Here is a 24,024-nt window from a genome sequence, read left to right as displayed (position 1 = left end):
ATCAGAGTTTACCATTATTATATATTGAAATCTTTACTATAACATCGAATTAATTACTACACTGTCTCAACTTTGCACAATCATGCTTAACCCTAAACAAATATATCCTATATATATTTATTTAATTATGATAAGTATGAATAGTTGAACATTTTAACGGTTTTCTTAAAAATGAACCAAAATATTCTTAAGTTTTTTGGTTTAAGCTTTTGCTTATACAATCTATATTACACCTGCACTTTTCACCACACTTAAAATAAATAAAATCACTTTTATTTAACACAAATTGCTTTAAATTATTCCATATTTTTTTATAACATTTGAATATATACCTATATTTCTTTACCTAATAAATAAATAATTTCATTTCCATATTCCAAGTAATTTTAACTTATATTTTACTTATTATACACCGACGAAGATAAATGATAGAACCGAAAAGCTTCATTGGATTACATTTTTACTTTATATGAATTAAGTATACGAAACAATAACAACTATGCTATACTGTATAATATATAGTGTATCTATAATCTATATAGTACCCACTATATAAGCGTGTAATGAAACTTGTTCGACTACAAACGATTTTTACATCGACCGTTTTATCTATTGGCAATATTATGTAAGTACGAGTATAATTATCGCGTCAGCGGCAATATAATAATTATAATTTATAATATACTTTAAAATTGCGTAATAATTTTGTCAATAGAAACTAGGCGTCATAAGACTTAAAAGGTTTAACTGCAGTATAATTTTCGAATTTCATGTTCTGCGTATAATAAATATATAATACGATATAATATAACAATATAAATAATAATACACCTAAATAGGTATACATAATATAATATCGTTGACATTATAAAAGGGTTAATATGTATAATATATAGTTACACGTTAGGGTATATAATATAAAATATTGCACGTCATATACCCATACACATTATATTGAATTGTTATTTTTTGATCTAATCGCATTTTCTGATCGAAATTTTTTCGCAGTACCTATGCATTATGTACGCGATATTGTGTACTATGCACGCCGTGTATGTATGTACACACACATACACACGTATATACAGCGTGTCAATGTAAACGAGAGGGTACCTCTATGTATATACATATATTGAGTATGTATTATATAGGGACCTATATATATATATATATAATATTATTTGTGTGTGCATGTGCGTCCGGATTATATACGTATTATTCGTATTATTGTTATTATTATTATTATGTAGGTACTGTATATACATAATATACGCGTAGTGAAATAAGTATGTACATAACATAATAATATATAATATGAATATACGCGTTCACGTGTTATTTTTGATAATGGTCGCAGAATTTGACACCCGGGGGCAGCTGCTACTGCTCTGCCACCGTTTGATCTGTCGTGATAACGCGCGCGCGCACGGACAATGGCCTAGGCAAAAATTACAGGGTAGGTATATAAACGTATCTATATAATATATTATAAATATAATACGAGATCGAGTAACTCGCGCAGCGTGTGTACGTCTGCATCACCTATATTATATTATATACGTGCTTATATATTGGCATACGCAATGTGGCGTTTTTTTTTCGATTAAATATTACACACTAAGTATGGGTACGCGCATTTAGGGTTATAATATAAATATTGTGCCTATGTCTGATGTCTATACGGTTATATAATATAGGAACCTAGACGATTAAATGTGTTCAGAACGTATAGGTATATTATTAAAATATCAAGATTATTTCAACGTGTAAGTACGAACTATACTGCAGAGTAATTATTTTATCATAGAAAATTTGATATTCTTAAACCGAACCTATTATAGTTATAGGTATATTAAGTTAGAACCTTAACCGGTTCGCCCTATATAACTATACTAGGTTCGATTATATTAGATTACATAATATCATATGTTTTATAGTTATCATATAATATTAACATATAGGTGTATTATGTACATATAACTTATATTATATACTGCATTATACGAACGCGCGCATTATTCTATATCATATCGCATTTATATATATATTATGTATCACATCTCGCATGCGTTGTCTATCTTTATGTGTAAAATAATAAGTATATGTAGAAGAAGTGTACAGGATTCGTTTCTGTTTGATTTTTTTTTTCAAAAATGTCTACCCAAATGTAATATTATTATTATTATTATTATTATTGTTGTTGTTGTTGTATCACGTGTAGAGAAGACGATCGTCCAAATAAATACATTCTATACGCGCGTGAAATCAATATAGGTTCAAAAGCGACGGTGGTGGCAGCGGCGGCACAGCGGCACGTATATATATATATAATGGGTCATGGGCATGATGGGGTATACCCTATACAATATACATATAATATAATATACGTTATACATAATATACATATAAAACAAAAGGTGGCGTATGCACACACGACACACACACTCGCTTAATAATAATAATATATTATATGGTATTGAATGTCATTATCGTTGGCACGTAAGAGTGGTATACACGATTCTCACGGTCGTCATTCGTCAAAAATGTGTCCTCTTTTGGCCGCCTTCTGTTTGTATTCCGTTGTGGTGTATAGGTCCATCGTCATATACACACACACAAGCATAATATACTGTGGGTTGTACAGCATATATTATAATATTATTACACACAGACAACAACAGTCAACAAAAATATTATATTAGATACACTACAGCGGGAGCAAGAGGTTAGACATCACTGCGCGCGTAGATATACATATGTACATATAGTTTTCCTCCCGAATTCACGTGGGTAAACAACTCACTCTTAAATGTACCTATATGTATATACCTAAATAGTAAATATACACGTTATTATATATAAGTGTGTACGGTAATAATATACACAAGAAGAAAGCTTTTATAATGTTTTCAATTGTATATTTCAAACACGACAATATATGTGTATATTATTTATGCATAGGAACAGTCTACATAATATTATGTGTAGTGTGTACCTACTGTACCTACACCGTTGTAGTACACCCACAAAATACGAAAACAGTTATGAAGTTTTTCAATCGTAAATTATATGACATTATATGTACCTATATAGTACCTACTACTGCAGTGTGCTATACCTACGCGTATCCACTATAATATAATATAATAGTAAATATACTATATATATATAGGTACACTGTACAGCACGCACTATACATAAATAATTTTTAATCACATACAACTCTTGATTGAAAAATGATAGACAATATGTAAATTTGATATTTTATTATTTTATTATTTTATCGAGCTGAACATTAGAATTAAATATGGTGAATATGTTTAAGTGTATGTATATATAAGGTACTATAGGTGTATGTGCCTACTACCATTATGTACAGATTTATCTGAGTTACTATATTATTATATGTCTATCTATATGCGTATATATACATATATTATACGCATATAATACGAACATATTCAACTCATATACTATATTTAGTCATTTATGGAGCTAAAAATATATTAGGTACGTACACAATATCCTGCTCGCGTATTAGTATCTGAAATGGATGGAACAATATAATATATGCTGCAATAAAATGACAATAATTAGAGTGAGCGCGCGTGCATTTAAAGTCATTTGAGACTAGTGACGGTCGTAAATCACGTTATGTATTATATATATAATATTTATGGGTACCTATATGTGTCTAATCGTCTGCCGTGAGAATAGTACCTACAGGTAATTGGAATATAAGCGCATTCACAAGTGTTAACGACGATATGTATACATCGATTTTGCAACGACACTGTATTTTAATAGGATGTATCGATACTATATACCTATATATGTTTTTATAGTCAATACATCTGTATGCGTAGAGAAATGTTATAATATTATATATATAAGTATGTCGAGATGACGTATTTTATTGACGGTTTTGCTAGGCAATTCTAAACTAAATATATATTTATATATTAGTGCGAAAAAAGGAATGGAAATAATAAACGCAATTCGTAGTCGTAGTTATTATAGATTATAATATATTATATACGAACAAGAAACGTGATGCTCGATGTCATTTTAACCTTGCAGTATACATGATGATGTGCAGAATTCGACAGTTTATAATTATAACATTTGTAATGTTTCAATAATAGTATATATTATATATATATATGTATATATCAAACTTTTAATATACAAAATATACAAATATAATCATATCCCCTACCTAGCTATATAGTATCTACTAAATGACTAAATATTTTAAATGAAGGGAACGGGAAAACGAAACGGTAGCCCCTATAATGTTTAATTATATCTAAAAAATCATTTAATTAGCTACCTAGGAATAAGTACGTATATTATAATATTGTATAAAATCTATACAGTCTCTTATCATCGTTTCTCCCAACGACGACAGTTTAAATCGTATTTACGACTTTGTCGCTTCGTTGGAAAGTTAATTATAGTTTTAAGTTTATTATATTTCATGCATTATTGCTAAACTATTATTATTATTGTTAAATATATAAATATATATAGGTACTACGTATAATCCGAACGAAACTCGACGTATGTGTCACTGCGTATAGTATTATTTATTATATAGTGAACGATGAGTGATAATATTCTCACAGAAACAAGAGAATACCTATATATATATGTGTGTATATTTTAGGTATACTTATTGTCATAGAGTGATGATAAAGATTAGGTAAACTGTGTGCACATGTCAGTTTTTGCACCCACTCTGTACATACATATAATATGTAGGTTCCTTTCACCCGGTTGAATCGACTTATATTTCATATGCCCGTGATACGTGAAGAAGATATTCGCACGGACAATCGAGATAACATTATTAAGTATTAACTATAGGTATACATAGATGTTTCAATAAATGCATTAAAATTAAAATATTAAAAACGTTAGCCGTATTTACCTCATAATGTTATAATATAGCATTATATAAAGTATCTATTATATGTAAGTATAAAATGTATCCCAACTTCGGCTGCATGAACATAGACTAATAATAACTGCACCCGGTAATGTTTTTTTACAATAAATAATAAGGCATAACATATTAATACTTTCGAAACTAGGTATATAAGTGTTATAATGAAAACATAAATGACAATGGTACCAAAATATCAGTTCACGACTCCAAATTGAATATCGGAAAAATTATATGGTAATATATAGGGCCCGGTTAATTATGCAAAAATTATTGTTAAATACGCACATATTTATGCACTATATTATTACTAATATTAGTAATATACATACCATGTGGTACGTATTTATAGTAATAGTGTATATAATAATAACTATATATATTCATATTGGTAGCTAGGTAGTATGGGTAACTATATTCTTGTTAGGTAAAATTTGGTGTGTCATTTAAGGAAAGCGCTTATTTGCGGTCTGTGAGCATATAACGGATTCAATGTAATTTGTACATGGTAGTCGCTCAAACCTCCTTATGGTATATACCTATATGCAAGATTTTATTATGTAATATAATTATTACGCGGTATTGCAATGTACAATATAATAATATTTTAAAACTTATATGAATTAAAAAGTTGATAATGAAACACACACGATTTAATATATATGTAGACTGTAAAATTATTAATTGAGACTTGAGATATAATTAATACGTATATAATATATATTATATGTACCTATTTATGTATACCGCAGCATATAGTACACACATATACACATACCTATACGTATATTTTGTGTATGACTTGGTAGTTTTTACACTCAATCACTCCGTGTGTAATGTGTATGTATGTGTATGGCAACCATACACAATATTATATCATATATATATATATATATCATAGTATTTACTGGTTGTATAGTAGTTGTGTTGTTAAATATTGTACACTGCAGACCGCATATGAGGCCGTCTCTAACCAATGTGCAGGGAATCGGTTAAAATGTGTCAAAATAACGCATGATGTCTATTTAGACGATTGGCGACGTAGCCAGTATAATATAAACGTCATGTCGATTATATTCATTTGTACAGTCTGTATACAACACGCGATATGTTTTTATTTTATCATTTAACATTGTACTATAGCATATAGTTAGTCGTATAAATGTATAATGTACAATAAAATGCATACATATTGTACCTAATACCTATATATACTGTATTATATTATGCCGTAGGTACTCGTATTACGTATATATATAAGTACAGGAGGTGCAGCCTATTATTATAGTATTGATTTACATAATATTATTAATTTAACTTTCGATCATGCTTTATACATATGTAACAGTAGATGAGTGAAGAACTAGGTATATAGCGTATTTCGGGGGATGATATGGACAATAATTTATATTAATCCCATTACTTTTTTTCTTAGATTCAATTTTAAGCTTATTGATAACAATTAACAGGATTATGTACATAGGATTATGCAGGATTAAAAATAGAATATTTTGAATAAAATACAAGTTACTTATTTATTGTAAAATAGGGATATCCATCCACTCTCAATACAGAGATATTCCCCACAAATAAAAAATTTAGCCAAATATATAGCTATATATTATAATTTATAACTATAAATTGTTATTATCAATAGCTACAGTTTTAAGTGCCTATAATAAATAACTGTGTATATAATAACTAATAGATATATTCATTACACCTACTCGCGCATATTATTATGTGCCCCGAGCCCCTAACCACATATACCCTCATTTTACCTATAGGTGACTGGTGACACAACGCGTTTCACCGTTACGTCAATATATAAAAATTAAATTGAGTGACGACCAAGAATATTGTATTTAAAATATAGAAAACTATATAGGTACGCATTTGATCCCTGAGTATACACGACGAGTATTCTTATTGTACTATACACTCACGTAATAAATCTATCATATCCCATTATATTGAACGTATACCACCTGCCGCGGCCGCACTCATTCTTAAAAAAAAACTTTACATTCGTTCATAAAAATGAAAACCAGTTTATTTTTCTTATTTTTTTACGTTTGGTCAACCTCTAACGCGACTGTCGTATATAATGTAAATATACAATGATGAATATTGAATATATAATATTTATTTTATACACATGGGTTTATCATATATAGGTACGGGTTACCTTAGAATAAGAGACGGAATATTATTAAATTAAGTATATATGAAGCAAAACAATACTCAATCAAATATAGTATAAGACTGTAGCAGGCGTAGAAACTCAATATATTATATGTAGTCAATATCTAAATAGTAACTACACAAAAGTTATTTGTTTAATAAATAGGTATAATTTTATGGTATAAGTAGACGATATAACTGGTATAGCTATAATAGTAGTTCGAAGTATAATTTTCATTTTTCACTACTCATTATTCATACGTCATAATATATGTAAGTAGGTATACTATATTATTATATTATAGTTTATATTCAATAACATATTTTTAAATAATATATATAGCGGTATTCTTTAAAGTATATATAAAGTATAAATTAACTGTTAAAAAACAAATTATTTTTAAATTTTAATAACTATACTTTTTATATATTTATAAATGTATAAATTATATAAAACAACATTAAATACTATCATTTAATGCGAAATAAATTAGTTCAAGTATGTTTATCATGTAAATTTTTTTTTAATATTTATTTACAGGTATTCCGTTTGATCTAAAAATTATTTTTCAATTCGAATTTGAAATGTCTGATAAAATATTAAAGGGCATTAAACAAAAAACAACAATTTAATAATTTTAAATTTATCGGATAAAATTATCAGAAAATTGTAAAAATTAATTAATTAAATGCAGTTTTATACATTTTTTTAATTTTTAGAATCGTTATTATTTTTTTTTTTTAAAATAAATAATTTTTATGCGGAAATGTAATGATTTGCAGACAAATTTTCAAGAGTAATTAAAACCTAATAATTTGTGTATGAATTATATACTTCGCGAGAATAGGACATAGGTATGAGCATTTACAAACTTTTAAGTTTTATTTTGATTTTATAAAAATTCTTTTTTATTTACATATAATAGTTATAGGTATATTTATAGATACCTATATATCATTAAATAGGTTATTTAAAAAACATATATTCGTTATTACCTACTAATTTATTTAATATTAATATTCAATATACAATTTGTGTTTTTGAGTGGTAAATATTTTTACTTTTACTAATAGCAGGTATACTATATAGACTATTCTTACTTTATTACTTGTTACATAGGTTTACAGGTATATACTATATACTATCTACATATTTTAGTTTAAAATATATAAATATAGTATCTAACCTAACCTAAAATAATCGTGGATGTATTAATATGTATTAATGTATGTATAATATATAGTTATATATAATACATATTTATAGGTACAGCTGTACAAGGATAATTTTCCGAGCGTTAATACTTAACACATATTATAATATACCTACATGTAATTACCTACCTAATACTTTTTATAGCTTATATTTCACCTATAATATTTATCTATATAAAAGTTCACGGAGCACGGGTGCCTTTCGAATGACTAGATTCTTTGTAGGTATAATAAATATATTATTTATTTAGGTACGAGTTATATAATATAATTATTTGGCTTATATACGATAGATATCTATAATATAATGTATAATATTGTAATTATATTATTATATTTATAATAGGAAACAGAGAAGTATATGTATTATTTTTCGAGTAGATTTTATATAGAAATTAGAATTTTATATAGATACAATTCAGTGAAATTTGTCACTATCTCGAGGTGTGGTATGTTAACGGGGTAGTATTTATATATATATCATATTATGACTGTGCACGAAAAATAAAGGGCTAGCTTACCTGTTTTTGGCTGCCGCAGCTCTATCACGTTGTCTGCGGTTTTTGAACCAATTGCCCACCTGCGTGGGTGTCAGTCCGGTGGCCTGGGCCAGTTCCTTCTTCTTGGTGGGATTGGGGTACGGGTCCTGGAGGTACCACTCGCGGAGCAGGCTCCGGGTGCGCTCCTTGAAGCAGTGTGTCTTCTGCTCGCCGTCCCATATGGTCCGGGGCAACGGGAACTTCTTGCGGACGCGGTACTTGTCGACTGGGCCCAGCGGCCGGCCGCGGAGCTTCTCGGCCTCCTGGTAGTGGGCTTCCAGCCACATGGCCTGCAGCTTTCCGTGAGAGTCCTTGGTAAACTTGTGGTGTTCGAGTATGGTGTACATGTCGCGGTAGTTGCCGCTGTGGAACGACACGATTGCCCGGGCTCGGAGCACGGCCTCGCTCTTGTTTAGCTCGACAATGTTGGGGTGGGCGACGGGCAGCGACCACAGAAACCGGGCCAGCCTCTCGATGTCGCCACTCTCCTCGAGCGTCTCGCACACGCTGGCCACCTGCGACACGCTGAAGTTGAGCATGGGCAGCCCGAACATGGGATTGGGAACCATGGGCGGCATGGGCGCCAGCCGCGTGGCCAGCGGCGTCACCGGGCTGCTGATCGGGCTCACCGGCGATCCCCGGCCCGACGATGAGTCGGTGGGCGTCGAAGATATGCCCAGTGCCATCGCTCTACATGCCACGCGCCAGCCACGGAACCGACGGAATCTATGGGCCCTACGCGGATGAGCCGCGACGGTGATGTCGCAGTGCAGTTGCAACCGTTGCAGTCAGACGGTGCGCGGCGCCGGTAAACTATCGGCCCGGGTGTATAAAACGTAGACGTAAAATAAAGTATATTATTGCACGACGATCGAAAGTAGAATTTTCAATGTCCCGCGACAAGAACGAGTGCCGAAAACGTAGGTACACACTATATATATATATATATATATATATCGACGGGTAATACTGCTATGATAACAGTTTAATATATTATTGTGATGTACTATTCCGATATAAATCGCGGGGGTATACACGGTTTTACGAACGATCGGAACGTGTGCGCAGAGATTTGACGAGAGACACCAATGTATAACGACAGTATATAATTATCGATATCACGACGGCGAACTAGGCGTATAATATTATATAGTGCGTGGACGGGTAGGTATATAATATAATATTAGTGACCGTATTATACCTACAACGACGGACGTAGTGCGGTCGTCGCGGCGGCGTACGTGTAGACTGTATACGGCCGAGCGGCGGTGTGCATGATACGATACGAAACGATATGTGCGTGCGTGTGCGTTTGCGTGGATGCGTGCGCGCGCGTGTGTCGCGTCGGTTCGGGGGGATATCGTTTGCGTCAGATCATCGGAATATCGTTGACCGGCCGAATACTACTGGTGCGCGGCGGTGGCGGCGGCGGCGGCGGCGGCGGCGGCGGCGGGAAGACAGGGAGAGAGACCGAGCGAGTGAAACAGAGCGGCTTCGCCCGCCCGCCGGGCCCCCCACCACTTTCCTGGCGACGCCTCCTCCCGCCGCCGCTTCCGCTTCTCGAGATCCCGTTCCGGCTCGAACTTCCCGTTGCCGCTCCCACCCACCGACGCGGTCGCAGACGTCCCGCCCGCCCGCCCGCGGTCGTCGCACGCGCACTCTGCGCGCCGCCGTCGCCCCGCCCATGATTAGCCGCCCGTCGCCATGGCCACGGCCAATCCGGCGCGGGCGTATCCCGTACAGCCCCGTATAGGTTACAGCGGCGGCGGACGGCTCGGCGCAGTGATTGATACACTCGGGTGGGGATTTCCACAAACAAAAACCGTGTTCGGTAGCGCTCAACCACACCTATATTATATTATTATTATTATTATTATTCCATGCACCGCGGCCGTCGTCTGCGTTTGGTTCGGCCGCCGCGACGACGCGCACACGCGCAACGCCAACTACAGACGCGTCAATCGCCGTATACTTATAACAACATTATAATAACATAATGATGTGTTTCATTTTTGTTATATTATTTCCGTGTACACAATGTACGTCTTGTATGCACCTATATAGTGCGCCTAGTGCCTGCGTACCTGTATATAGGATGTATATATGTATATTATATTATGTGTATAGGTAGGTACTTATACAATGATGTCTACTTACCTACTCAAGAACAAGAATAATATTTAATTTTATCAAAATGAAAAAAATATCATCCCTCTTATTTTATACTATATCATAATATACAGTCTGCAGCAGCAGCAACAGCTGCAGAAGTGCTATGCGTTCAGTAAAGTGATATGGGTAATATAATACTTAGGTATAGGTTTAGGTTGTATAATTATAAACTATATAGATGGATTGTGTACATATATAGGTGTACCTATACAATGCATATATAGGTATAGATACTAATACATACAGGTTCTCTTAATATGTATAATTACATTTCGGTCATCATTATATAAAATATATTTTATAACTATGATGTTAACTAATATATTAGGTGTATCGAAATAACTCGTACTTTCTGATGTTTATAACAGGTATTAGGCATGTATTATAAACCTATATAAGCTGTTGCAGAAATGCTACTGCATAGTGCATGATAGTGAAACTGCAGTGAAAGGAACAACTCGGGCTCATTGCAGCGGAATCACACGGCACAACATATATATAAAGATCATGTGAGGTACCTTTAATAAAGATGAACAATATTATAATTTAAACAATAGTATGATTATCAACACACCAGACACAGACGAAGTATTTGGTAAAATATATACGGTCCTATAATTTATTATATATTTTTTTTGAAGAAAAAATTTTAAATTTTAAATTTGAATTTAATTTCTTTGAAAAAATTCAAAATGGCGAATCTATAAATATATTGAAACAAATAGATTTAACGTTTACAGTATTTTTCTTCAACAAAATAAAAAAAAAATTTAATTTAAAAAAAAATGAAAAAATATTCATTAGATTTCAAGTTACATTACATTTCATTTGTCAAAACTCCGTGTGACACACTCTGTATATATAGGTACATCCATTTCACTGCGGGGCTTACTTATACCTATTATACCTACTATACCCACTTGTGTCCCAAACATAAATACGAAAAATATGTAAGGATATAGTTATCCATACTTCGCTACTTCATACTAAATAATATTTCCCGGATTGATAATATTATAAATTATAATAATATATTATAAATACACACCGAAGCACGGAAAATCTTCTCCAATCCGACTTCTCTCCGACTAGTGTTCAACGAAGAAAACACAGAAGCCATAAGTAAAAAAGTTTTTTCCATATAGGTACCGTAAATTTAAGTATAGTGAATTGTAAATATCTGCAGTATATATTTATATTCCATTTTAATTTTTTCAGCCTGTTTTTTTCTCTCTCTATATATATTATGTTTCATAAATGTAGGCTAATAAATAATAATCAATGATGTTGAAGACTATAACTTAAAATTAAAAAAAATATGTATATATTATATTATATCTATAATATATATTAATATATTACATACACTTCAAACAATATTCAAAACCGTGCAGGTTTAACAAGTGCACATCTGCAAAATAAATCGAGTGAGAATGATATATGTTTATATATATATATAATCACCCTATATAATTATCATGACACACTGTACCTATATGTGCTAGCCGCGCCTATAGGTATATTGGTATATACATATGTTAGAATATATGTATATATTGGTATATACACATGCTAGAATATATATCTATAGGTTTAATAAGTATTATATATAGGCATCACCCAAATGATGAAATTTACAATAGGTATGTATATTAATTGTATATCTAATTAAGTATAGCTATTAAATTATATATAGGTGTCTGCAGACCATGGGTGACTGGTGTAGTCATCATGATGTATATATAGGTACGCACTATAAATTATAATGAAAAATGATATTGATGTTATAACCAATTTTAGGTACATCATGTTTAATGTATATTGACATACTGTTATATATTGGTACCTGTGGAAGTATAACTTTACCAGAGACCTATATTTTAGGTATACAATCCAATACATTCCTACCAAAAAATAAAATCTATAAATATATATATATGAACTACATACAATAGGTATACTATACATCTATAGTAACCATTATAATACCTTAAGTATCTTCGTATGGACTATATACAGTATATATAGTGTGTAGTCGTTTGGACGTACCAATAGAATACCATAAGAGTATAATACATATACGTTTATTATCTGCTGCAGAGGTGGAATGGGCCCGGTGGTGTGCCTCGGAATTATTTAATGGTATGAGGGCCGAGGGGGGAAGTTGTAACTAATATTACATTTAAAGAAATTGTGGTGGTAATACCAAAGACACAAATATGTGGATTTATCCTTCAATGAGGGGAGGACCCCTAATCTAACCCTCTGGACATGCTATAGTGCTATACTGAATGAAACATACTGCAGTGCAGCTCGGTGTCTTATAATGTCCTCCAGGCTAGTAAACAAAGTAATCTGCCTTGTTAGGTAAGCCTGGGTCGTATAACTATTGACATTTTCTATTTTATAAGCAGACTACAGTAACATTGAAATAATTTATAGTATATTTTAAATCAATTAAAAAATAATAATTAATATGCTCCAAATATGTTGCAGCAGCGCTTATTGGTCGCTGGTCGCCGTGGATGAAATTAGTTTGCGGAATCGACCTTTGCGCGCTATCTATACGTATGTACCTACATTAACCACATCAGTGTATATTATTTGTACTATTTGTACTATTTGTTTGCATAATATTATTATCTAGTATTCTACTTATATTGCTATGGGTAACGTAAAAATCGTATCTACTTTTGGTAGAATTTAATATTAACTGACGTACCTATGTATGTATCAGATCATGTCGAATATCGGAGCACTTGAGATGTCTTTAAGTCGAGGTCCTGCAGTCATCGTCCGAAAACGATCTGATGCTTCTGCAGTTTTTCGCAGAACTTCCGAAAGCCGTTGGAAAGTCGTTGTCTTGCTCTAACTCGACACTGAATAAACATGTCATGACAGTTTTACAAATTATTTCATACACGAATGCAGTACCTACGATCTGCTTCAGAAATCAAAAATCACAGGAATATGATGAAAGCAATTCGTATAATCGAATTTTCGTATCGTAAATTCATGCTATCATAGAATTGATGAGGTTAAATAATATAACTATTTTAGGAATATGTTTCCCCGGCTTTGGTATTCTTCGGTGGTAGACACCTGATCATAGATAATAAATGAAGGGTATACAGGGGGAAAACCGTGGTAGTCTATTTCTGTAAATTGTTCAAGAGAGCAAAAACAAAGTTTATAGAATTCTACCCACCAACCCACCTAGTTATTAAACAAAAAATATGATTTATGAACTATTATTTTATTAAAAAGTATTAACTTTGAAAAGTTATTGAAATAAATCGAAAATTGTAATGATGATTATTGAAAAGAATTGATCCAAATAAAAAGCATGATGGTCGATGGAAATGGAATGTATTGTCCATAATATATATTCTCGTCTTCGGTCTTCACTGTTTTGAATATCTTCGTCTATCTTTAGATTTTCGTAGAACTTGGGTGATTTTTCTTTCATTAAAAATTGTTTTAAATGAACTAAATCTTTATGCTTCGCTTTTTTTATGGCAAGTTTCCCCTCATAAATTGGTTTCAAGGCATTGGTTTCAATGTTTCATTACATATTATACAAGAATAGGACATCCCTATACACCTGATATATACAATGTACATAGTTTATATTATGAGCGAAGAGGACCTATAGGTAATACGATAAAGACAATTTTTTATAATTCCGATACCCAATTAAATAGGTATAATTATATCCAATTTGGTTTTTTTTTTACTATTATTATTGGTATATAATATTATCTATGCACACTGACACATATCACATATGTAGGTACATATTATAGGCTATAGCTGCAAAGGGAATGAAAGATAAAACTTGTATATAATTGAATATTTGTATCTAATATAATATAAATATAATACATAAATAGTTATTTATTATTATTACATACATTTATATACATATATATATATATATTATATATCTTGTCGATAAAAATATTTTTACACACGTGTTCTATAACCCTACAGTAACCCAACTCCCAAAAACCCCTGGCTAATAACCACGTAGTTGATGCCATAAACAATTTATAAAAAAAAAAAAATATTTTTGGAACAATTCTAGTTTAGCACCCAAAACAATTTTTTTGGTTTTTTTTTCCAAAATATGTGCTTAGGGTGTTTTATAAGAATGTAAGATAAAATTTCGGCCGTTAACGGTGAAAAACTTCAAAAAGTACATTTTTTTCGTAACTTAGATTAAAAAAATAAATACTTAGAATTCAATATTTTTAAATTAAAATTTTCAACATTTATTATGCACAGCACAGAAGTACTGCTACTCGCAGCGCCTAAAAAGAATTTTGATTTTTTTCTTGGTATATATTTTAACGGGTGAAACAGAACTGCGAACGCTATTTACTTTTTTCGCAACACGATTGCGGACGATCACTGATTTCTATAATCATTATAGCTCTGAAGTCTGAATAGTTAATTTAATTCTATCTAAATCTTTTTTTGAGACCGATTTTTCTCGACCTTTATTATGTTTATTGATGAAATTATTGGCAGAAATATAACAGCAATACTTGTAAAACCTAATTATTATTTATAAATTTGGCAACATGTGTGTCCAGAATCGCGTCATTTTTGGGGGTCCATTGTTGAACTATAAACGTTCGCAATCGTATTAGGTACTAAAAAGATCGACCTGATAAGCCAATTGTGTATCGCCGATTTTAACTACTTAAAGTAAGATAACTTAAAAGATATTAACCTTAAGATATTAAAATAGTGCTTACCGGCTCCAGTCGCCAAACTCGAGGTCCTCCGAATCTCCTTCGGCCACTACGGCCAGATGCATGACCTAATAAGTAAATTTAACCTTTTTAGTTCAAGTAACACAAGTAGTATATATATTATATAATAGTGGCTCCCTTCGAATGCCAGCTCCGTTTTCTCGGACAGTTTAAACTAAATCGAGTGCCTAATCTTCTACTAACCGATTTTTTGATTTTAAAAATCTATTGCGTTGAAAACCTCAAATTTTGAAAAAAAAAATTTTTTAATATTCAATTCTAAGTATTTTTTTTTTAAACGCTCGAAAATGTACTTTTTGAAGTTTTTCATCAATAACTTCAAAAAGAAGTCCGTCTGACATCTTTTTCATTCTTAAAAAAATACCCTAAAACATTTATTTTTAAAAAAAACCCTAAAAAACCAATAGGTTGCAACCTAATGCATGCAAAACTAGAATTATGCTATATTTTTATTTCAACGATACAATACAATATGTTGGGTTATTTTTGTCGGAGGGGTCTCAGGGGTATAATATGAGTATATATGACACCTGCCCATTGTGCCCACTGTGGGTGATGCACAGCTTAACCCAGTGGCCCAAACCCTGGCCTTGCGAATTTGAGACCACTCGGAGGATTTAGTTCGATGACTAATATTATGAAAGTTCAGAGAACTTATGCAGGCGATGCACCCTTTATCGGGTTGCACTTAGCGGCCGATCTTATGCTCCAGGTATTCTCCAATCTCTCAAAAGCTCAAAGGCTTTTGGCTTGAGCCCTGCCCCTGCCCCCACTGAAATATGAAACTACCACTATACCCGGTAGTGCTCTAGCTCTAACAATAAAATATTGTAGTCCCTCCTCCCCCAAAAAAATTCCTGTCTATTTAACTAGTTTGATGCCTATAATATGGCAGCGCGGACAACTACACGGACAACTATCCCGCAGTAAATAAGACAGACGTAGCGGTTTATGACCTAAATAAGTCACCTACTTTGGGTTTCCAACTTTCCAGTTCCGAATAAAAGTTGATTTTGCTGCGTTAGCAGCTTAGCAATCACCCATTCTCAAACCTCACAATTCACATTAAACTAGTAGTTATAGTATTATTTACATTTAATTTTATTATTTTTTATAACCACTGTTAATTCTCAATATAAACAAAATAAATGCTAATTAAAATGTATAAATTGAATAATCTTTTTTTTTTTTTTACTTTCTAAATTTTAATTATCTAAAAATTGGCTCCAGTGATTTTGAGTTGCTCATGACTCATCTCTGATATAAATAATCAACTGACAACAGATGTTTATCCAGTTAATTTGGTATAACATCATTTATTTTTATAAAGTAATATATTCAATTAATACAACTGAGAAATTGTTGTTTGCAATCCATGAAATGGCCCAGAAAGAATACACTACCATGCAAAAAATAAATTTGGAAAATCATTTTTAAATATTGACTTCAAAATTCGTAATTAAAATAATATTTTTTATACAATCAACCATTATATACAATATAACAATTTTAAACCATTTTGACATTTTATTAATTCCATTACTTAATATATATTCATTTAAAATTTTTATTGAGTTGTAAACTTGTATTAACTTATATATTCGCTATGCATAATGATATTCATAACATTTTCTTAAAATGTTAAATTATTTCTATGATAGGTACATATTTCGGCTTAGAACATACAAGAAATAATAATGATGGCATTTTTCAGTCATTTAATAAAGGATTATTGAATATTATAGCATTATACTTTGTGGATATAATTGTATAAACAATAGAGTATGTTCTACTTGTGTGAAAAGTAAATGATTGGTAGTAATAACGATGTGATTGGAATGCATACATATTATTTACACCCCACATACTTACTAGCCATCACAAACATTGTTATGTGGATTGTGGAGCATACATTAATAATTTATGATTAATATATAATGAATATCAATTTGCATAAGAACATAAGTCAGTACAAGTATACAACTTGATTAAGATTAAAATTTAAAGCATTTTATTTGTATAAAAAATATGTTAACAATTATGTTTAAGTATTAACATTGTACAAGTAATGAAGATAAATGGGTGTCTACAAGGTAGGATATTTTATTTCTTCTATATTTTAAAAAGAAAAATTATACTATTAAACGATACAAAAACTGAACTAGTTAAAATGTTAACGTTTATTAATAAACTTAATTAATACAAAAATGAATACATCAAAATTGGGTGGACATTTCATTATTTTCACTTAAAAATTAATTTGAGTATTTTGAGTGTTACACAAGGCAATATAATAATTTACAATACACTACCCAAAAGTATAGTTATATGTAAAATATGAAGCGCATTAGAACATTATAGTAAAATCAAACATTATTAACAATTACTGAACCCCCATGGTCAGCTTTTTTTTCGACACTTTGACTTTCAACTTCTTCTGACATTGAGGTAGCTCCACCTCTAACTTGTATGTTATGCTTATTCTTGAAGTCATTGATTTCAATTCCTTTTTTAGTTAATTGTTCATTCAATGTTTTCACAATTTTACCCATCTAAAACAAATTATTACAATTAATAGTTATCTCAAATATTATTTATTTATTATGAGTTTAAGTAAATAATTAAGAACTTATTGCCCATTTTTGTTAATTATCTATTAAATAAATGTATATTAAAGTCAATGATAATTATTAATTAGTAAAGATTTTACAAAACATAAACAAGCATACATTAACATTTTTTTTGCAAAAACTATTTAAAGAATATGCTATAAAGTTACTAAAGCACTAACTTCTCCTCTATTTTTAATTAAAGTAGGTAGTACATCACAAATCTTCCTTTCAACTAACACTCCGCCTATCAGTCTGAAACATTTTCTTTCGTCGTCCAACTTGTTTAAAGTGTCAATAACAATGCTGTAACGAAATTAAGAGACATTAAAATGTATAACTACCTAATATATATTAAAAATGTCTATGATGTGTTCATAATAAAATAAATTGACAAACCTATGTTCATTGAGATCGAGCTCGATTTCTGATAATTTTGTAGCAAGTTGTCTTTGTTCTGTTCGTAAGGCATTAAAAGTGTTGTGAATCAATTCCTCCTCTGTAGGTTTCTTAACTTTGACTAGTTTTTCCATTTTGAAAAGTGAATAGGTATATAAAACTATTAATTTTTTTTTTTAAATAACATAAGCATACAAATCCAGTTCAGAGTTCCCTACTCAGTAAGATTAGGACAGTAATGCAGCACTACAGCCCAACTCATGAACAGAAGTGGGTAGAGGATTGTGGTTACAACATACTTTACCTAACTAAAAGCTTATCAATATTTGTAGGTTATGCAGCGACCAGATTATTACCGCATAAGACCATAGATTATATTATCTCATCATTGCCGGATGATAACAGTTTTAGACTATGGGCAATCATGGACACTTAACGTCTTGGTTAGTAGATTCGTGGTTTTAACTTTAAGTTTTGAGTTTAAAGTATTTAACTAATTGTTGTCGTTTTCCATTCAATTTTATTGAAATCTTGATTCGTTCTTGAAAAATAGTTTGCAATTTAAAGTAGCATCCAAAATTCTTAAAATATTTTCACGCATGCGTCAAACTTAAATCATGTCTGATAGCCAATATACTCAAATTTTTAACAGAAATTCTGTGAGCAGTTTGAATATCTTAAGCTTAAATACTACTTAGTGATTGTTATTTATATGTTTGTGATTTTTAAGGTCAACGACGTTGATGATTCGGATCTCATCAATAGTTATGACAAGCAGTACGAAAAAGTTAAAAAGAAGGCTAAGGCAAAACTACCCCCTATTGATTCAATGTCTGAGCTGTGTTTAAATGACGAAGTAATTATTCTTATTTAAATGTATGCTTGATATAATATGTCATACCATTAATGTTAAAAATTAGTTATATATATATATATCCAAGTATCTTAGTTGATTTATTAAATGGATAAGTATATTTCGTCCACCGAGGAAATGCAACTGGGAAGCGACCCAAACTCATCTATTACCACTCATTCTCACGGTACTGATCGCCTTGTGATGGGAGAATTTGACCACTAGACTGTGGCACTGGTTTATTTGGATCTGTGAGCTAGTTAAATTCTCTCGGTGGATGTAGTATAGTTACTTAATATTTTAATGATTAAAGTTATAACATATATTGGTACATTATATTGTTCTTACAACCTATTAGATATCAAATTTTTTATTCAATTTAATTCTGTTATTTTTTCTATTTTAGTATTTAGTGCATTAATTTACACAAATTATTCATTTATTATCAAATTAAAAGTAAGGATATTATCTAGAGCCTTGAATATGTTGTTATTTTAATAATTAATTTTGCAGAAAGTTTTGAACATAAGATATAAAAATAAAAAAATAAATAGGTGCATTTTTAACCGTACATAACTCGTAAAATTAAAATATGAAAAAAATATGTGTGTGGTCCTGATAATCTTACATTACTCTACTTCTTTTATTTATAGTTATACCTAGTAGTTTTGACTCCTTTGTTTTTTTGTGTTATACATAAAAAAAATGTAAATCACTTATATTCTAATGGGTAAATTTATCATTATATTTTGAATTTAGTTAATTTAAAACTGTAATTATATATTACAATTATTGAAAAAAATTAGCAAGATTGGGTATTTAACTTAATTTACTGAATAATTATTAAATACAATGTTAAACTATCAAACTTTTATGAATAATGATTTAAATAATATTTTATCATATAATTGCTTAATATTTTAATTCTTATTTTAGGAAGTCAGTGAATCTATTGTGAAAGACAAACCAAAGAAAAAAGTAAGTTCAATATTATAAAATACTTTTTTTTACAAATATATATCTATTATAAACAAATATATATCTATTATAAACAATTATTTAACATACATAAATACATTATATATATATATATCAGATAATAATTTAAAAATAAAATAAGATAGAGGTAATTGTCATTTTTGGTAACCATTCAGTTATACTGAAAACTACTGTAATAATTATATTTGGATTTGAAGTTTTTGGAGCCATGTTTATGCTGTGCATTCAAGTTATGATTTAATGAAGGTTTTGTGGACTTCCTTGGAATGAGTGTTAGCTACATTCCATAATGATATAAGATATTTTTTGTCTGTTAGCTCCAGTCATATTTTTCCGATACTTGAATTTCCATTTCTTAAAGGAATATATTTTACAAAATATTTTCTTTCAATTATTATTTAATATGAAATTATTGTAGTTGAAACTATTAAGAATAATTTGGTCAAAATGCAATGTAAAAAAAAATATTGCTTGAGGAGATATTAGGGTGATGCCATTTTCCAGGCTCGATATAAGTGCTCCTATATTTTAAGTGTAAAAGTACAACTTTGTTCACTTTGTAAAATGATTTACCCATCTAAAATTGTAAACTGTGATTTTTGATTTATGTATAAATGTGTGACTTTCTGTGCTAAAAATGATAGAAATATCAGAATTTTAATAAAACAATTTTTTGAAATACTAAAAGTATTAAAAGAGATAATGGCTATTTGCGATAAGTGATTGCTGGGGTTACAAGGGCGTGTACAATAAAAATTACAATCATAAGATTATAAATACATCAAAAAACACTTGAGACAAATGATGGCCTCTCTAAGACTTACACATACATACAACATTCAAAAATATGCTCTGTAAATAAGTAAGTAAAGTAAGCAGTTAGACAAACCTAGTTAGGTATACTAAAGCTGTGCTGTTAATTTTTTACATTACTCACTAAAAATCTTATTTTGGTTTGAAGTTAAATATATGTCTTACATAGATAGCTGTTTTATTATTTACCATTGTTAATACATTAGAAAAAAAAAGTCAGCTCTCATTCTTCACTATTAGCCAAATTAAATCATCATAAGCTACATCTAACTAAGCCACAGAGCATGATTTATTGGTTCAATGTCGATTGAGAATAATACAATTTTATACCTTTTCTAGGTTTATGCTAACAAGAATTATCAAACTGAATCATCAAGTAGATACGAGGTATAATATATTATTATACATTAATTTGTAAATTCTTTTAAAAATTCATATTCAAAATTATTCCCATCTATTTTAATTAATCTTACAGAAATAATGATTTTACATTTTTTTTAAAAATAAGTTCTGAATACATGACAAACCATAAATAGTTATAATATGTAATTATTAATAAGTGTCTTGAATGTTTTTTTGTTTTAAGGGTACAGAAGTCTTTTTTCCACCACCCCCACCACCACCAGACAGTATTAAAAATTTACCTAAGACTGAGAGGGAAGCTCTCACATCAATGCTTATGTCATATTATATGAGTGGATTTCATACAGGTCTGTTTGTTGAATTATTTTTTACCTTAACATCACATTTATTATATTAGTAATTCATGTCATATGTCATTGTTGTTAAGGTGGCTGGAGTGTAACGTGTTTTAAGGAGAAATATTTAAGCATTTCTTTTGGCAATTATATTTGAGCTGTGTTATTGTGTGAGAAGTAAATTAATGTTAGTGTGTGTAGTTCCTAAAATTAGTTATTAAGTACAAGGCATCGACGGTTTACCACCCGCTTATAAATTTCCACACGTGCAGGCACATGTCAATGATGCAGATTTTATGAAATATACACCATACTATTCAAATGACAAAATGCCAAAATGCTAGACCATTGTTCTATTATATTATAATTTTCTAATGCCGGTTTACATGAACTATCACTTAACATTTGACGAATAAATATACTCGAATAATCCCTTAAACATTATTTAGTGCCACGATTGGTCCATTAGATTGTATCATTGATTATAAATAAGAGTATAATACTAGTATTTATAATCAATGATTGTATGAACAATTATATTGATAAATTGTTCATGCAAACAATTTTTAATTTAGGTTTTGATGAATTATATAGCATTTTTAAATTGTATTTATCAGTAATGATTTCCTTAAATTAAGGTATTTTCTAATGGCCAATACTGTTAAATATACCTAATATTTAGTATATTTTATTACTTAAGTACATATACAGTCCTTTATAAAGCAGTGGTGTAGCTGACAGGAGACGATGGGTGGAAGCCCACCTTGGAATTTTTAATTGGTGATGTAATGCAGTAATATAATATTTAAAATTTAAATAGCCCCTCCCTCTTAACTGAGCTCCAGCTACGCTATTGCTTTTAAGTAATACAATTATTATTTATTTATGTCTATTTTTGAAATATATTTCAGGATATTATCTTGGAATGAAACAAAATAATTCTGAAAATTGATGTTACACGGATTAATCATTCCTAATTACCTAATAGGTAGCCCATATTGAAAGTCAAAAAATGTTTTGCTTACATCTAATAAAATGTTAAATATTATTTTGTATTCTATCATATAAGTAATGTAAGATGTAAAACTATATAAGTATATAATTTTGTCTTATTTTATTAAATCTATTGGATTTATATTGCCAAAACCTTATATTTTATGAACAAAACTTTTATAATTTTGATACTTCAATCATTGTAATATTATAGTTAAATCATCCAGTGTTGTCTATTATTGTTTGGCTGTCTTCTTAGACTTGAACCAATTCTTAAATAATGTATGCTTGCACGCATTTACATATGAAATTAATTTATTAATATAATAAATGCACTTAAAATTGAAAGCATATTAGGAGAAAAGGGGCATAAAAGAAGCCTATACAAAGATTGTGACTTTGTAAGTAACCATCAGGAAATCCCCGGAATGGTGATATTAACCACCATACCTTGTTTCAAAAGAGATGAATATATCAGATTTACATAAGAAAATTGTGGCCACCTGGTATGTTCTCTTTTGAAACAGGGTATAGTTAACTCTGCCAATAAATCCTTCCAATACCGATGTCAGACAAGAGAAGAAGAAGCTTAATATATCATTATACAAAAAATGTCTTTGTTCTTTTCAAAATAGTAATAACTTATCAATATTATTTTATAATAATTCATAAAAATATGTTTTTCTATAATTGTTCTTAAAGATTAGTTTGGAATTAATACAATTTTTAAATAAGGTACACCTACCTATTCAATTAATATATTGTATGCATAAAATATTATAATAAACGTTTACGTTAAGAGTTTTAAGAACCCACGAATA

The 24,024-nt window shown here is 30.4% G+C and overlaps 3 protein-coding genes across 5 annotated transcripts in view; 1 reads left to right on the top strand and 2 right to left on the bottom strand.

The window, feature by feature from the left end:
* The window catches only part of LOC111028139 (homeobox protein SIX6-like), a 41,923-nt gene extending 31,617 nt beyond the window's left edge, over nucleotides 1-10,306 (bottom strand). The window contains exon 1 of the mRNA XM_022306716.1: nucleotides 8,869-10,306. Coding sequence (XP_022162408.1) covers nucleotides 8,869-9,572 — 704 coding nt within the window. The 5' untranslated portion in view covers nucleotides 9,573-10,306. The remainder of the gene's footprint in view (nucleotides 1-8,868) is intronic.
* A 7,690-nt stretch (nucleotides 10,307-17,996) lies between these two features.
* LOC111029890 (prefoldin subunit 2) lies at nucleotides 17,997-19,130 on the bottom strand. Its single transcript, XM_022309164.1, has 3 exons — nucleotides 18,848-19,130; nucleotides 18,631-18,754; nucleotides 17,997-18,391 (listed from the first exon to the last, which is right to left on the bottom strand). Exons 1-3 carry the CDS (start codon nucleotides 18,979-18,981, stop codon nucleotides 18,206-18,208), a joined length of 444 nt encoding a protein of 147 aa, XP_022164856.1. The 5' UTR covers nucleotides 18,982-19,130; the 3' UTR covers nucleotides 17,997-18,205.
* Nucleotides 19,131-19,235: 105 nt separating this feature from the next.
* LOC111029716 lies at nucleotides 19,236-23,437 on the top strand. 3 transcript variants are annotated; one of them, XM_022308887.1, is made up of 6 exons: nucleotides 19,239-19,506; nucleotides 19,578-19,703; nucleotides 20,637-20,678; nucleotides 21,852-21,899; nucleotides 22,099-22,222; nucleotides 22,303-22,713. In XM_022308887.1, the coding sequence occupies exons 1-6, from the start codon at nucleotides 19,465-19,467 to the stop codon at nucleotides 22,365-22,367; spliced, it is 447 nt and encodes a 148-aa protein (XP_022164579.1). In that variant the 5' UTR covers nucleotides 19,239-19,464; the 3' UTR covers nucleotides 22,368-22,713. The 3 variants fall into 3 exon arrangements, with proteins under 3 accessions (XP_022164735.1, XP_022164579.1, XP_022164658.1); XM_022308966.1 differs by lacking the exon at nucleotides 22,303-22,713 and adding an exon at nucleotides 23,122-23,437 and having other exon boundaries at nucleotides 19,241-19,506; XM_022309043.1 differs by lacking the exon at nucleotides 21,852-21,899 and having other exon boundaries at nucleotides 19,236-19,506; nucleotides 22,303-23,102.
* The last annotated feature ends 587 nt before the right edge of the window (nucleotides 23,438-24,024 follow it).

Source organism: Myzus persicae, unplaced genomic scaffold, assembly GCF_001856785.1.
Source record: "Myzus persicae strain clone G006 unplaced genomic scaffold, MPER_G0061.0, whole genome shotgun sequence".
NCBI lineage: Eukaryota > Metazoa > Arthropoda > Insecta > Hemiptera > Aphididae > Myzus > Myzus persicae.
Note: the sequence above shows the minus strand (reverse complement) of the source record. Positions and strands in the feature narration are given on the sequence as shown.